The following is a 17,456-nucleotide window of genomic DNA, read 5'->3' as shown; positions in this document are numbered from 1 at the left end:
TTAAGTTCTTTTATAGTTATGGATTTAATATAGGCAGAGAAATATATGCATTCTTAATAAAACTATGAGAAATAAAAATTTAATCAAACTCAGGTGATTTTGATCTATGATAAACGTTTAACTTGAGGTCAAAACAGTTCTGAGAGCTGGTACCATCAAACTGTACTATTTACATTATGTATTATATTTTCATATTATATATATTTATATATTATATTATGTATTATATACTTACACCAGGTATTATATATTATACATATGTAATATATTATACATATAATACCTAGTATATACTATATATATTGTGGATATTGTATATTATATTTATACCATGTATGTTATATGTACATATGATATAAATATATATATAATATTAATATTTATTTTTATACTGTGTATTGAATATATAAAATGTGGTATAAATAGTATGCCATATATATGTATGTGTGTGTATATATATACCATAAGTATATATACATGCATACACAAATACATATATACATGTATAATGTATAATTATATATTATTTTAAACTAGATTTTTGTTTTGTTTTTATATATTACATAGGAAAAAACTAAACCCTTTTCCCAATCATCTTCTATAAATTATACTTTTTCTCAGCCTGTGGCCCAGCTGAGTGTGAATCATGGAACCAGAAGAGGGCACTGTTAGGTTAAGGACTGGAGCCAGATTTGAAAAGTGCTGTAAATATGAATTTCTTTCATAATTTAAAGTACTTGAATGATGCCAGCAGAGTACAAACGTGAACCCACCTCTGGGTGACAGTGCCCTGTTTTCATCCAGATTTTTATTTTAATTGAGAAGTTGGGTGATTCATTGTCATTTCTTTTGGAAATTAGCTTTTCAGATCTAGGCCAGGAATTTTTCTCCTATGTATACAGACATAAAGGGCATTCGTTGCTTTTAATTCCAAATCTAAAGACAAGAACTGTGGAGTTCCTGTAACAGTCTCGTAAGATGAAAAGTAGAAAGTGATTTGGAGGAAGACTAAAGATAGGATTTTTCTTTATTTTTTTAACGCAATATTTTACTAGAGGTTTTTTTAGAATACTAACATTCTAAGAAGACAACAAAGTCTCATTATCTCTCTATAGACATTCAAAAACATAAGTAAGTAAAAGGTATAGATGGTACACTGTTAGAAAAATTGGATTGTTCAGATTCAGAAAGATACCAAATTAAAAGTAAAGAATCTCTAAAGTTAACCACATAATCACTTTCTAATAATTGTTTGGGGAGGGGACAGAATGTATGTGTGTATATGTGCACACATAACACCCCCCCACATACATACAGACACACACACAGGTACATATGTGCATGATACATCTACCTGGATATGTGTTGGGTTTTATTTCACAAAGGTAATACATAGTCACAGTGTCGTGTACTTAGTTTTTGTTGCTGTCGTTTTTAACTTAATAATATATCTTGACAATTTTTGGCTAACATATCCTTTCCATATAACATGTTCTTTCTCCTCATTCTTTATAATGGTTTTTAATAGCTGCAGACAAACCCATTGTATGGACTTACCATAATTTAAAACTAATTCTCCATGAATGGGTATTTCAGTTGTTTCCAGTTTTCTAATAGTTTTTGAATGCTCCAATGAACATCCTTGTTCGTATGTCCTCATGGACATTTGTAAGCATTTCCATAGGATAGATTGTAATAGAACTGCTGAGTTAAAAGGCATGTGCTTTTTAAATTTTCAGACAACTTGCCTAATTACCTTCCAGGAAAATAAACTCTCCCTGCAAAGTATTTAAGAGAGCCTCTTTTTCTCCATGACTATTCAGTTCTGAATATCATCAAACTTTTAAAATTTCCACTCTGCTAGGTGGGGGAGGAAAAAACCTCATTGCTTTGATCTGTATGTTTTTAATTATAAGTGAGTTTGAACATCTTTTCATATGTTTAGTGAGCGTTATGTTTCTTTTTCTATTAAAAAAAGTTTGTATTTCTTTATTTTTTTGCCCATTGTTCTTGGTTTGTATGAGTTCTTTGTAAATTAATTTTCCCTGTATTTTATATTTGCTGCTTGTTGCAGTTATCATTCATCTTTCTACTTTTTGACTTTTTTTCATAGAAAAAATTTTTACTTTAGGTAATTAAACATAGTTTTGTGTTGTTGTTTTTTCCCCTTTTTGGATTCTGGGTTTTGCTTCCTACTTAGAAAAACTCTCACTGTACTCCAAGGTCATACATTTAGCTGAGTTTTTTTCCTAAAACTGTTTTTTGTTTTCTTTTTCACATGTAAATATATGACATCAGAAATGTATTTGGGGGTAAAAAAAATGAGATAGATATCCAGCTTTTCTTTCAATTAGTCAATTGTGACTAAAACTTAATGAATAATCCATTTTTTTCCTCACTAATTTGAAATGCCAGCTTTCTCATAATTAAGTTCACATATATATTTGGGTCTATTTCTGGATATTTTATGTTTTAGTAACCTATTTACTCTCTAGTATCAAGGAGTTTTAATTATTATAGTTTCACAATATGTTTTAATATTGAGTAATAAAGACCACTTCATTCCAATTGTTTTTTTTCCAGATTTTCCTAACTCTTCCCTCATGTTGATTTTCCCAAATAAATGTTGATATCATTTTAAGCTAAACTTTAATTAGGTCAACATGTGACAGGGAGAATGACCAGCACATATGAGAATACTGCTCATTTCTTTCTTGGTTTCATAAGAAAATATATACCTTAGGTGGGAATAGGTTAATAATGAGCTAAAGAAGTATAAACGCACGTGAATTGGTTGAATATACCTCAGATACAATAAAAGAGTCAGCATGGAAAGAAATGGCTAAAAATCATCTTTCTTTCTTTTTTTATTTGATTTTGATCTGAGTTGAGAAGAGGGGAGACGGATAGATGTGAAAGGTGGTTTACATCATAGGAATTCTAAGTGAAACAAATAATTTCATTGTATGGAATAATAAAACCTGAATATATAATCCTATTTTCCTCAAGTAACTAGTCACATTTAAATGAAATTTTTCTCTTGGAGGGGAAAAATAGCATAACAGCATATTAAAATACAATTCCTAAAAGCAATGTAAACAGTTTTTAAGTTTGTATGTAAATGGGAATGGAAGTGCAAAACAAATTACCTGTCACAAATCAAGCCATCACATGTTTAACTTGTGCCATTTGTGCCTGGGTGTTGGATGACTGTGTCTCTGTGTCTGTTCCATCATTCACTCACGTGAAATGCATTTAATACAAAATCCGTGGAGTCTTTTCCTATGTTGAAATTGCCTCATCACAGCTCTAATGCCTAAAAGGAAGGAGAAATTTGTGAAAGTTTCAATAGGAAATATGGAACCCAAACCATCCTTCCTAGATAGCGTTGCCAGATAAATACAAAATGCCCAGTTAAATGGTTTGTTTTTGTTTTTTGCCTAAGTTTGAATTTCAGATAAATAATGAATTTTTCTTATATTTGTATGTCTCAAATATTGCATGCTCAAGATTTAGCATAAGAATATCCCAAATATCACATGGGATATACTTAGGCTAAAAATTTTATTTGTAAAAAAAAAAAAAAAAAAAAAAAAAAAAATGTTATTTGTTGTTTATCTGAAATTCAAATTTTACCTGGTGTTCTGTATTTTTAATTGCTAAATCTAGCAATCCTATTGCTAGATCATATGTTAAATTCCTCCTGTTGCGATATATTTATTTTTAGAGAAACCAAAACCTAAAGGAACTCAGAGATGAGAGATTATTTTCTTGCTTATTTGCCCCAGAAGACAAAGTAGAAAACTTGATGAAGATTATTTGGTTTAGGGTGAAATCCAGAGGATTCCCACCAAAGTTTACAGGGAATATGAATCACTTGGGCTCCCTGTGAAGTTCTGGGATGGTGCTCAAAAGTCCGCAGTTGTGGGTGAACCAATACTTCTCCTCCTTGGACCACAGTTTGAGTAGCAGGGTGGCACAAGTTTCCCTTCTTGTGCCACAAGAGGGAAGAGACTTTGGCAGAGGTCATAGTTGATTTCAGAAATTTTTAAACATCTGAAGCAAGAAGCATTGACTACTTCAACAAAATGTGTTCTGATTTCTTTACCACAGGTGCTGGCCAACCCACAACATTGTGACGTGGTTTCCAAGCTTCCAGGTCACTCACCATTTATTAATAGTGTCCCCTGGCAATTGTTTAACAGAATCCGAGGTTCAGGGGCTCTTCAGCATTCATCTAACTTCTGAAAGGCTGTTCTAAAAGATGGTATCTGTTCTTTTGTAGCACGGTGTTTGTGTTTTTCCTGTTTTTTTATTTGTTTGTTCTTTCGGGAGTTTTTTTGTTTTGTTTTGTTTTTGCATTTGCACAGTATATACAAAAGCATATTGAATTGTAATGATTCTAAATAGTTCAAAAAAAGGTCTCAGCATGGTCAAACAGGCTTATGGTTTAAAATATGCTATTCTCTTCTTTGAGAGTTAATGAGATACATGATTCAATAAACCTGTTTTGTTTTAGTATTTCTAGGAATTAAACACTTTATGTTTACAAAATTGAGCTGCAGAAAGTGCAAGACATGCCAATTTGAGATATGTGGTCTTCTAAGACAGGAGCATACAATTAATGCATTTCAGAAACTAAAAATCACATCATATAGCTCTGAGCTATACCTTGTTTTTAATGCAAAGACATTAGTCTGAGAAATATATACTGTAATCTTGAAATATTTGTGTTACTTACCTTTTGAAGTAGAAGTCATACCAATAAATTATTGCACCGTTAGTATTAGGTTTTGTGGACTTCCAAAGTTATGTCATTAACAGAGGCTCTTCCATCAAATAAAGAGAACCCTTGCCATTATCAGCTAGACTTACACTCTGTGACATTGCCCAAGGGTAGGAAGAAACCAGAGGAGAATATTTAAGTCATCATTTCCAAAGTTATTACCGAAATCTGTGAGGAAGTCTAATCCTCAGAAGAGTGGTGGGTCACTGCTGGCAGTAAGGGCTTTGTTGCTTGCTTCTCTTAAGGCTCTAGATTCAATAAGAGACTCAATATAAGGCAGATGGAAGCTGTCATCAAGATAAGTCCATCACGAGGTGAGACCGCTGCTCACCCTTGCCTGCAAGTTCCTTTTGAGGGCCTGAAGCACAGTTATCTAAAGAAAAGCACTCAGTTCATCCTAATAGAATCTAAATGACATATGACGTGATAAGCCACCGGTATGTGATCAGCAAGAACCCACAGGTCACATATGCCCTGCCCACTCTAACCGAAGATCTGCTTTCCTTCATTCTCTGGCATCGCCCACCAACTCTCTTCCTACCAAGAATCCCGGACCTTGCTCATGGAGACGTTTAGAAAGGAACTCCTATGGAGAGCTGGTTAATTTGTGTCCTGTACGATAAGTTTCAGCTGGCCAAGAAAGGAATCAAGTTACTAAAAAACAACTTTTAAATCTCCAGGTTGTTTTCTTTAAGACTGGGGAGAGAGAAACTATTTATTCTGCCTTAAAATGACGGCAAATAAGTGAAGATGACATTTTGTGAATGTAGACTATGGATATCCTCCTAATAGGTTAATGTAGTCAGAAAAGGAGATCAAGTAGATGTTTTTTTCTGTTATGTAAGCAATAATTCTTTTTCTGTGTCTTACTGAGTACGGCTAGCAGTTATTTATTTACATGCTAGATGGTTCTCTGCATGTGGGTTCCATGTGAGTGCAGAAGTTTCCTCAGCCACTGGAGGTATTTTGACCTTTTGTCATTTGGATGAGCTGTTGTTAGATTGAAATTTATACATCATTTCATTAAAAATTGTGCCTTAGAAGATGCGAAGCTGTTGCACACAGTCCGTGATGAATTATGGATGCAGTACATTGAAGAAGGATGAAGTCACTTCCAAGTTCCCAAGACTTCTCATGGAGCTGTTTTCTGTTTTACAGGGGGGAAAAAACTGAAAAAGGAAAAGAAAAACAAAAAAAAAAATCAACAGAAAAACATTTTGAAAATGTACAGATTAAGTTCAATATTTTGATTAACCACCTGCATGTTTTATTAAATATTTTGATAATGTGGATGTTTACACTTTGCATGATATTAGCAGAGTACTTTACCAGAAATAATGCACAAAACATGTACAATATGATTATTCATAACCGATTTTTATAGAATACTTTTTACATGTGGAACTCCATCTGTTATGTGAGGATTGTATGCATATTGCACATTCTCTTCTGGTTTCACAAACCCATTTATACATATTTCTTAGTGAGACTCATTGTACATGGATTGAAGCTAGAATCGAGTCAAGAAAAATAAAGCCCATTCTCCAACTGCGAAATGTGCTTTCCCATAATGAACAATAGTCACCAGCCCAATGATCTCCAACATTTTCTAAATTCTAATTGCCAACTGTTTCTATTTATATTTGATTTATATTTCATTTAGAGTCTGTTACATGGCAGTTCGGGCAGACTGGATCTTGTTTTTTCCAATGCAGCATAATGAGTATGATCTATTTCTTTTCAAATCATCTTTGAGATCCCAGGGAAAAAAAAATGCTCTACTCTGTTGAGCTACAATGTCAATGTGTTTGCTTAAAAAACAGATGAGGCAAGTGAGTGATTTATTGTTCCTGAGGAAGTATATCTGGGTTTTTTTTCTCATATTCCAAAAGCTAGTCCCTTCTCTTTCTTAAGAAAAAAATGGGTAACTCTGTTTCTCACTAGCAAACTTTCATGACATTTCCTCATTCTTTCTACGTAGCGTTATTAATGCAATACATATTATAGTTATCTATACACAGTGTAGGAGACTTAACAAACTGAAATGATCCACCTCATGTGAGTCCGTCCAAAAGGTATTACAGTGCTGGGTGGGCCACTGTTCTATATCAGTTACACTAACCTTCATTTAAAATATTTATTCTAAAATGCCTCTGAGAAATAGTAAAAAAAAATAAATTGTCTAAAATGCAACAGCTTTTATAGTAAATGTACATTTATAAATAAAATACTCAAATCAACTGTGCATTCCAATGACTTTTTCTGGAGGGGGGCAGGTCAATTTTCTTAGTTGGGGAAGAGAAAAATCAAGCTCTCTCCTAGCTTTTGGTCCAGGGTGACAGAGATGACGGCAATGATGCATATTTGCATATGCATATTATGTATTTTGGGGTCAACTATTTAAGGCAACTCAAAGTTATGAGCTGGTTGTAGGAGTCACTAAGGACTTGCCTTCCATGGAAGGATTCAAACACCTTGAGACGAGACACACAATAACCAGGAGAGACCATGCAATGCCAGTGGAAATTAACTGAAACAACCAAACGATGGTGAACTTCCAGCTCTGACTAGAGAAAACCATGCCTTTTCAAGTCGCTGTGTTCTGCCACTTTCCCCAGGGCTATGCCCAGGTTCCCTGTCATTCAGTCTGTTTCGCCGAAGGCCTTTTTCTCTGTTGTTGAACCAGGGAATAAACATGCTGTGAAATGGTGGCATTCTGTGATACCGTTAGCTTTCCAAAATGCCCATGTACCTTTCTTGGCACTCTGTCCCAAATTTGTAGGGGGTGGTAAAAGCCAGCAAATTTCTTGAACGTTTCCATTGCGTTCAGAAGCAATATTCTTTTTTTCCCTTTAGTATTATTATGGAAGGTTAACAATCATGAAATGATTGCATAGAATTATATAACGATCACCCTTGTACCCAGCACTCAGCTTGATAAAGAGTTTACCATATTCCAGTAATTACTTCACTCTAGTTGTTGTCATAAGGAAAGAGTTATGTAGAAGAAAAAGATGATTTTTGTCACATTAGGCAACAGGGTAAGTTTGTCTTTACCTCTTTTCTATCCACGGTTATAATGGGAAGCAAAGATTCCATTCTGAGCATGATTCATAGCCGGGTGCATGTTAACACATGGAGCTAGACAGGTGGTGCCTGAAGGGTTCACAGAAGAGGTGAAGGGTGATGGTTTTTCCCAAACAGCCTTAAAGGTGAGCAAGGTGCCAGAGGCAGGACAGATGGCCTTGCATTAGGACCACTATCCATGGTGACATGTTGAGAGTAAACCCAAAGGTATACCTGGCCCCAATGCTCACGGGAGCCTAAAGCTGCTAACTGAATAGTGGTGAGCAGAATTCACCAAACCAGCCCACTTGGGATTTCTGGTACTTACCTTTACTTCCATCTCCTGGTTTTGGCCTGAGACCAAGTAGGGTGTTGAATTCCATATAGGCAGGTAATCAAGGCCAAAGCACAAAGATGACAGGAGTGTTTGCAGCATTCAGGAATCTTCATTGTCCTTTTTAGGGTTTCAAACAGTGTTGAGAAAGGGTGCTAAGCAAATCACAGGGCCCTCAGCTTTCAGGCTCAGACTAGGGACAACAGACTCATAGAATAAGCAAGGTTTCTGAGGGATCTCAACCGTTCAGGGGGGGCAGCCACAGCAGAGCCCAACCGACTTTGGTAGATGTGTCCACATACTGCTTAAATGTTGGACTCTTATTTATCTTAGATATTCTTGTCCCATGGCTTAGCTGCATTTCTTTCACACTCAGTTAAAAAATTCTCAATTATGTCCAGAACCCTCATAAGGATTTTTTAAAAGATTTTTTAAAAATATAACTAACATACAATATTATGTTAATTCAGGTATACACCATAGTTATTCAATATTCATATACTTAAAGAAGTGGTCACCATGATAAGTCTAGCAACCATCTGACACCGTACCATGCTATCACAATATTATTGACTTATTCACTATGCCGTACATTACATCCCCATGACTTATTTATTTTATATCTGGAAATTTGGACCTCTTGTTCCCCTTTACCTTCCCCCACTTTTTAAATTTTTCAATTACAGCTGACATTCAATATTATTTTATATTAATTTGGGGTGTACAGCATAGTGGTTAGACATTCCCCTGACGAGTCTAATACCCACCTGGCACTATGCACAGTTATTACCATATTATTGACTATATTTCCTATTCTTTACACCCACATGACTTTTGTAACTACCAATTTGTACTTCTTAATCCCTTCACCTTTTTCACCGTGTTCCCCAACCCCCCTCTCATCTATCACCCGAATAAATCTAGTACCTCTCTGACAGCATACATCGTTATAATAATATTACTGAGTATATTTCTTATGCTATACCCTACATGCCCATGACTACTGTGTAACAACCAATTTGCTCTGAATCCCTCCCCCTTTTTCACCCATTTCTTTCATCCCCCTCCCATCTAGCACCCATCAAAATGTTCTCTGTATCTGAGTTTGTTTGTGTTTTGTTTGTTTATTTTGTTGTTTAGATTCCACATATAAGCGAGATCACATTACCTTTTTTTGTTGTAAATATATGGGAGGAAACTAATGGAGTAAGGTTTTCAGATTTTGCTAGTCCCTTCTATGGACTGATAAGAGTTTTTCTCCAGTAAAAGGAGACGTTATATCCAAAGGGGGAGCTTTTGTCTGGGTTTGCTGCTGGGTTTTTTGTTTGTTTTTTTGTTTGTTTCTTTTTCAGTTTCAGGTGTACAAAACAACATAATGATTAGACATTTATACAACTCACTAAGTGATAACCCCAGAAGTCTACTACCCCTCTGACACCGTACGCATCTATTACAATACCATTGACTATATTCCCATGCTGTACATCCCGTGACTATATATATATATTTTAACTATAGTTGACATTCAATATTATTTTATATTAGTTTCAGGTGTATAGTGCAGTGGTTAGGTATTTATATAATTTATGAAGTGATTCCCCCAATAAGTCTAGTACCCATCTGTCACCATATATAGCTTTTACTACATTATTGACTATACTCCCCATACTGTATTTCACATCCCATGACTGTTTTGTGATTACCAAATTATACTTCCTAATCCCTTCACCTATCTCACCCATCCACTTCTAGCAATCATCAGTTTGTTCTCTGAATCTGTGAATCTATTTCTGTTTTGTTTATTGTTCTTTAGATTCCACATATAAATGAGATCATATGGGATTTGTCTTTCTCAGTCTGACTTATTTCACTTAGTATAATATCCTCTAGGTCCATTCATGGTGTTGCAAATGGTAAGATTTCATTCTTTTTTATGGCAAAGTAATACTCCATTATATAAACATACCACCAATTTTATCCAATCACCATTGGATTCTTGATCCAATCACCATTTTATTCATATTTTTTATTTTTTTGTCTTAAAGAAATCCCTCTAACATTCCTTGTAATACTGGTTTGGTGGTGATGAACTCCTTTAGGTTTTTCTTGTCTGGGAAACTCTTTATCTGTCCTTCAGTTCTAAATGATGGCTTTGCTGGATAGAATAATCTTGGTTGTAGGTCCTTGCTTTTCATCACTTTTCATTATTTTTTCCAATTCCTTCTGGCCTGCAAAGTTCTGTTGAGAAATCAGCTGACAGTCTTATGGGAACTCCCTTGTAAGTAACTAACTGCTTTTCTCTTACTGCTTTTAAGATTCTCTTTTTGTCTTTTACCTTTGGCATTTTAATTATTATGTGTCTTGGTGTAGGCCTCTTTGGGTTCATCTTCTTTGACAGTCTGTGTTTCCTGTGTTTATATATCTATTTCTTTTGTCAGGTTAGGGAAGTTTTTTGTCATTATTTCTTCAAATAGATTTTCAATTCCTTGCCTTCTCTCTTTTCCTTCTGGTGCCCCTATGATGCAAATGTTGGTACATGGCTATTTTATGTAACATTTTATTGTGGGTTCTTTTAATAATTTAAATTAAGTGTGAGACCAGCCCATTCTGCATCTCTGCCCTCCTACCAGGGAGGAGGTGGCTTCTTCTGTGTGTCCTTAGTTGTAGGGCTTCGGTTCAACTAGACTTCAGGTGATTCTCAGTGATGATTGTTCTATAGTTTAGTTGTAATTTTGATGTGGTCATAAGAGGAGGTAAGTACAGCGTTTACTTACTCTGCCATGTTGACTGGAAAAATCAAGATGCAATATTCTAATTGCCATCACAAGTTGTGTCCTGATTCTTTTTGCAAACTTGGTAGGCTGTTAGTAGTTGCTGCTGTTTCCATAGAAAAGTGAATTCTTTGCCTTTCATAACAGAGTTTTAGTAATCAGAGTAGTTTAATATATTTTTACTTAAATGAAATTTAAGTAAATTTCATTTTAATTGTTACTTAAATGAAAGTCCATTTAACTACAAAGCATTTCACAACAGAAAAATATTGTTATTCTAACATATGATCTATAAAGAATGTCTTTATTAAAAGAAAAACATTTTACCTCAGATATTTTGAACTAGCTTTCTTTCAATTAACTTTCTTCAAGACCTAAGGACTCCTTTTCAGGGCCCTAACCTAGACCACTAAAGGATCTCTCCCCATCTTTTGGCATTATCTAAGTCAGGGGTTACCCACTCAGCTGACTAGAGGACCAGTTAGGCATTTTAAATGAGAACCAAACTGGATAATAAAGAGTGGTGTGGACTATAGCAAACCGAAAAAAGAAAGTTCTTTCTAAAAAAGGAGGCAGTTACCTGGCTCCAACCAACTGTTTTTATTTGAAATCTCTAGCTTTTTTAAATGTTGGCAGCAATTCAAAACATTTTCCAACATGATGCCAATCAAAATTGTGAGGCTCCACAAAATATATCTGCAAGTCTAATTTCATTCTCAGGCTACCAGTTTCCAACCTATAGCTAAATATTCTCTTTGCTTTTCTGTCAGCTACTACTAACTTGCTGTGCTGTGAGTCCTCTCACTTCACAAATATATCAAGAAATGGCCATGGAAAATATTTGATTTTCGATTGTCTTGCATCATTAAGAGAAAGAACTAAAAGAGCCATTAATCAGTAGGTATTGCTACAATTCATAACACTTTTAGGTAGCGTTGTTTGTATATTGTCATCAAAGATGGCAAGTTTACAAGCACCTGTGTTCAGTATTTTGCTGAACCATGCCTTTCCCTTTAATAATTTCCTTATTTCTTCTGAGTGATTCAAAAGGACAGACATTATCTTGGCCATTTTTTTTTTTTGACATTTACTCTTCCACGTAAATTTTAGGATAAGCTGTAAAGTTTCTCTAATATGCCTCTTGGAATTATAATCAAAATTGAATTTATAAGACTGTAATTTTCTAATTGGTATTATTAGTATACAAGAATACTACTGATTTTTTTATGTTGTTCTTAGACTGAGAAACTGCTGGACTCTTATTAGTTCTGTTACATTATTCATCATTTCTCTTGGATTTTCTATGCATCAACCATCATCTACCCAAAAAAATTATTTCATTTCTTTCCAGTTATGTCTTTATTTTTTCATGTCTTATTGTATTTTTCGGATGTCTAGATAATGAGCCTCCCTGTTCCACACTGTTATTTAATAGCCTAAAAGAAATGGGAAACATCCTAGATATCTAACAATAGGGAAATAGTTGTGAAAATCATGATACATCATCATGATGACATTCTGGCATTGAAAAATTCCATTTTCAAAAACACTTAAACTATTTTAAAAGCCACAATAAAATGCTACATAAAGAAAGCCATGATATCAAATACTATATATTATAATTCAAGTTTTATAAGTAAAATAACATGTTTTCTATTATATATGTAACTCAACTGTCCCCAGTTTTCAAAACTCGTAGAATTGAGCTTCCCACAACATCCAAATGGAAATCCATGCCGCATCTTACAGGAGTATAGGAAGTCAGGCCCTGTCTGTGGTTCTTTCTGATGAGCTTCAGCATGTTCTGGTTTTTGTTTTCTACCCTCTATGCTTGACTGCTGCCCCAGTCTTCTTTTTCAGTCAACTTTGCCTATTTAATTATTCCTTCTATACTTAAACCCCGAACACGGGTACAATCCATCATCACTCCTTTATTCTTCAGAGACCAGCTAACAAGCAACTCTGTGGTTTGATAAACTTAAATATGGCTTAAAGATAGCTTAGCCAAATTACAAGGCAAGAAAAAAAAACATCAAATTGGAAGTCATGTATCATAACTCTTGAAATCCATTGGCCATGCCTAATTCATAGGAAACCGTGTCCTTCCTTCCTCCTTACCTCCTGGCCTCTGGCCTGTTGCACATTAAAGGACACACTCCTATCAACTAATTTACTCTCTCTCTCTCTCTCTCTCTCTCTCTCTCTCTCTCTCTCTCTCTCTCTCCCTCCCTCCCCCAACCCCCACTTCCTCATTCCCCACCCCAGCCCTTTTAAGTACATCCTTGTATCTGAACATACTAGAGGAATCAAAATCAAGCCAACTAATATTCAATGATTGCTTAGAGCTACATTCAGCCCACAGTGAAGGCAGCCTTTACCTAACTAAATGACTCAGTTAACATCTCAGCCTAACAAAGGAGCACAGACTCTAGAGTTGGAATGTCCAGCTTCACCACTTACTACTTGTAACCTTGGGCAAGCTTTTTATCCTCTCTTTGCCTTGTTTTCCTCACCTGCATAATGAGGATAATAATAGAACATACCACATAGTGGTTATTAATAACATATTGATATAATGCATTTAAAATAGGACATATTCTAGTATAAAGAAAATGTTAGCAGTTTCCATTAGCATTGAGATCACCATGTATTCATCGTAATATAGTACAAGTTATAGTAGTAGAATTATTACTTTACCAATATTCAGAGCTACAATATGAAAAAAACTCTTGCTGAACTTATATCTCTATGGCTAGACAGACTCACAGCATAGCTCTTCTGAGAAGAGAGAGTTGGCCCCCTAAATAAATTCTAAACTCTTTGTGGCCTTGGGTCCACAGAGTTCAGAAACATTCTCAAAGTGTCCTGTAAAATAAATACGAATAAATACGAATTTCAATAAATACAATTGGAAAAGAAAATATTCAATAAAATATTGAAGTGGATCAACCAAAATATCAATAGCAGTTATTTCTAATTAGTGGGGTTATGGATGATTTTTATTATATCTGCATGCTTTTGTGTGTTTTGCCCACACTTACCATTTGTTTATGTAATGTGAAAAATAATGTTATAAAATATTAAAAGGCTTCTAAATTCACACGAAATAAGGCAGTTAATGACTATTTATTAGATTACCAAAATTCTATAGTGAATATAGTCTGTAGTTAATATGTGATCTTTTCAGCCGCAACCCTTTAATGTTGAGAATTAGAGTTCTGTTCCCATGGGGCAGGCTCAGATTTCTTTTTTAATTGGAGAATATTGGGGCACAGTGTGTTTTTCCAGGACCCATTAGCTCCAAGACAAGTCATTGTTTTCAATCTAGTTGTGGAGGGCGCAGCTCACTGGCCCATGTGGGAATCAAATTTAAGCACTGCGCTCTAACCAGCTGAACCAACCAGCCTGCCCAAGAGGCTCAGAACTTAACATGAACCTGTAGCTGACACCAGGTCCTCATCTGCATTTGCAGATTATGTGTGCAGCATTCATTCTCACCTTAAAAGTGGTTGCAAAAAATGCTTCCATAAAACTACGTCAGTCATCTAAAACCTGAGTGTTACCACTCTCCAAGTTTTTGTGACCTCGTATTTGCATAGCAGGATGTACTTTAAGATAGGAAAAGGGATCCAGTTAAAGGTTATGGCAAATGTGTTCTGCCCTCAGAAATACAATTAAGATGAATCAGAGGCTTCTGATTTTGAGTCAGATCTGCTCTGCTGGAGAGAATAGGTTTTGGACCTTTTTCCATTCTACTACTCCTTGAAAGAAATGACAACGCTTTCCTTACTGGATTTTGTCATGGAGTAGATTCCTAAAAACATTCAATAGCAAAGGTCAACAAAGGGCAAGCAGATAATAGACTCCCAGAAAAATAGTAATTTGACATGGATGAGCATTTCCCGAAGTGCATTCCTCAGGTATGTTATATGAAATGCTCTTCAAGAAAAAGATCCCGTGGTCAAATATACGAGTATGTGGGAAAGCACTGCATATCTTTTTTTCTTGGAGATACAGAACGCACATTAAAGTCCTGAGCTATTCTGTAGTAGTCCATTTCAATTTGTTAAACCCACATTTTCCTATATGTATTTCGTCAAGAAACTCTATTGCAGACTCTTCTCAACATCCTCTGTCACTTGGGTCCCACAGAATACACTTTAGGAAAAACTGATTGGACAATTAATACATCAGGAAAATCACACAAGTACCTTGATAATATGCGGACGTGTTGTTTTTTTTTTAATTCTTAGACCATTTTTTTCATTCTTGCTGCCAAACCACAAGAATGTCAACAATAAAACCACCTGGGATTCTTATATCTAAAACTATGAAAGTAGAAAGTGGAGGTACATGCCATGGCAGCTGTGGGAATGGTGGGAATTAGCACTCTTTATTCAAGGCCTAATTCTCCTAAGAAATTAACAGTACAAAGTAATGCTTTCATTAGGAACCCCATCAAAAACATGGTTGAAGTACTCATTTCTCAGTGCAGAAATAATACCTCCAAATAAAATTTTTGTGGCATGTCAAGAGAAGAGCAATTTTCATATCTAACATGTCTTTCTCTCTCCTACCTTCCCCCAGCACTCAGGACAGAAAGCTCTAAAATTAATATCCAAAGAGCTCAAGCATTGTACCATAGGTCAAGATTTCCAGAGGGCCGGTGGGCCTCAGCCCATCTTAGAGAATGGGATATAACCATGTTAAGCTGAATTTAGGAGAACAAGCAACTTCATGAGTTAGTATTGGGTGTTATCAGACAACCTGTTCTGACAGACAAAGTAAAGAATGTACAGAAAGCTGGGCAAAGGACACTTACTTGTAAATTCTGATATTGGTTGTCTATTTGACCAGCTAAATTAGATTCTATTCTGGACCCAAGGATTATCTTGTTTGATATTTCAAGAGTAGTCGACACATGCCATTGTTTCTTTTGTTTGGTGAATCTTTTGAATGGGATAAACTTGCCCTTGTCTAACTTCTTAGTTAATCTTTGTAAAAGGGGGCGGGGGAATGTAAGGTAAGAAAACATCATTTGCTTTAATCAGTCACTTAATACAACATTTTGGTAGTTTTGGTAAAAAAAACACTTGTGGTAATTCCCAGCTTCAGTGTCATTGATTTCATCCTCTGGTATAGAATTTAAGAATTATTTTTCACTCTTTGGATTGAACCAGTATGTGAATCAGTATACTTTTATGTGATTTATAGAACAGTATGAATAACATAAATGAGGAGACTCTGCTGAATAACCTCACAATCTCATTTTCTCTAATATCTTTCAAAACGGGCCTCAGCAAAAACACTGAGATTTCTTACAGCTTTAAAGTTACTATTGTATCCTTCTCTGCATCATAAAAGACAACCCAAGGATGGGGAATCTTAAATTCATTGTCTTCAAGAGAATCTATCGTGGAAAGTCTGTTGCCCTCCCAACATCGATTCTATAGCAGTCATGTGGTTTAGATGGGATTAATCCCTCTATCAGTTCCAGGGCTGGGGTCTGATTGCTATAAGCCATCAGGATAACTCGTACCCCTTGACATAGATGTTGTTTCAAGTGACCTAGATTTAAGCCAATTCATGGTCCAGTCAGCAGGAATCTCAGAACTTTGGTTAGATAGTTGAGGAAAGCACTAACTTTCTCTGGATAAGAAAGAGGAAGTAATTGGACCTAATTTTGCTGACACATATAACCTCAAGGGGACCAGCCTTAGGGTGAAGCCTACTTTGTAGATGGCAGGTATAGATGAAAAGATGGGAGAAACAGAACCCACAATGGCTAAACAGTTCTGGAGCTCATATCATTGTAGTTTCATGAAACCTATAAAATTCCATTAATCCAATGTGAGTTGGTTTTTCTGTTACTTGGAATGAAAAGCTCCCTGATTGAAATATTAGGCTATGGCACAGTCATAAAACCACATTAAAAGGAGCATAAGTGCTTACAATTCTATCCCTGGTGGTTCTTGGGTTTTGTTTTGTTAATATTATTATGCTTAGTTTAAGGTCACACTTTAATAGGTTTTATAGTTTTTTCCTTAGCAACACCTCCCCTGCCTTTAATATTGTAGGCCCTTTCTGAGAGATATTAGAGGAGGTGAGATCATGAGGTTATTCAACAGAGTCTCCTCATTTATGTTCCTCATACTATTTTTCTATGAATCACATAAAAGTATACTGATTCACATACTGCTTCAATTCAAAGAGTAAAAAGTAATTCTTAAATTCTATACCAGAAGATGAAAATTAATGCCACTAAAGCTGGGAACTACCACAAATGTTTTACCAAAACTACCAAAATGTTGTATTAAGTGACTTATTAAAGCAAAAAAATGTTTCCTTACATTTTTTCCATTTTTATGAAGATTAGCTTTCTTCTTATTTATTCTTCCTCAGTACCAACCTCCTGACTTTCCCATTCAGGGGGAAACAAAAACAAAAAGAAGTTTGATATCTCTTTTTAACTCAGCAGTTACTTCTACCTCATAGAAAT

General features: G+C 35.2%; 1 protein-coding gene across 29 annotated transcripts in view; it reads left to right on the top strand.

Annotated features, from left to right (window-relative positions):
* Positions 1–7,026, top strand: part of LIMCH1 (LIM and calponin homology domains 1) — a 352,720-nt gene extending 345,694 nt beyond the window's left edge. For 24 of the 29 annotated variants that reach the window (XM_081061235.1, XM_081061234.1, XM_081061258.1 and 21 more), the window contains one exon: positions 4,114–7,026. In XM_081061235.1, coding sequence (XP_080917361.1) covers positions 4,114–4,139 — 26 coding nt within the window. In that variant the 3' untranslated portion in view covers positions 4,140–7,026. The remainder of the gene's footprint in view (positions 1–4,113) is intronic. The other 5 variants (XM_081061248.1, XM_081061249.1, XM_081061251.1 and 2 more) reach the window with 1 other exon arrangement.
* Positions 7,027–17,456: the final 10,430 nt, after the last annotated feature.

This window comes from Rhinolophus hipposideros (genome assembly GCF_964194185.1).
Source record: "Rhinolophus hipposideros genome assembly, chromosome: 1".
Classification (NCBI taxonomy): domain Eukaryota; kingdom Metazoa; phylum Chordata; class Mammalia; order Chiroptera; family Rhinolophidae; genus Rhinolophus; species Rhinolophus hipposideros.
The sequence above is the reverse complement of the archived record's forward strand: the minus strand, read 5'-3'. Positions and strand labels throughout refer to the sequence as shown.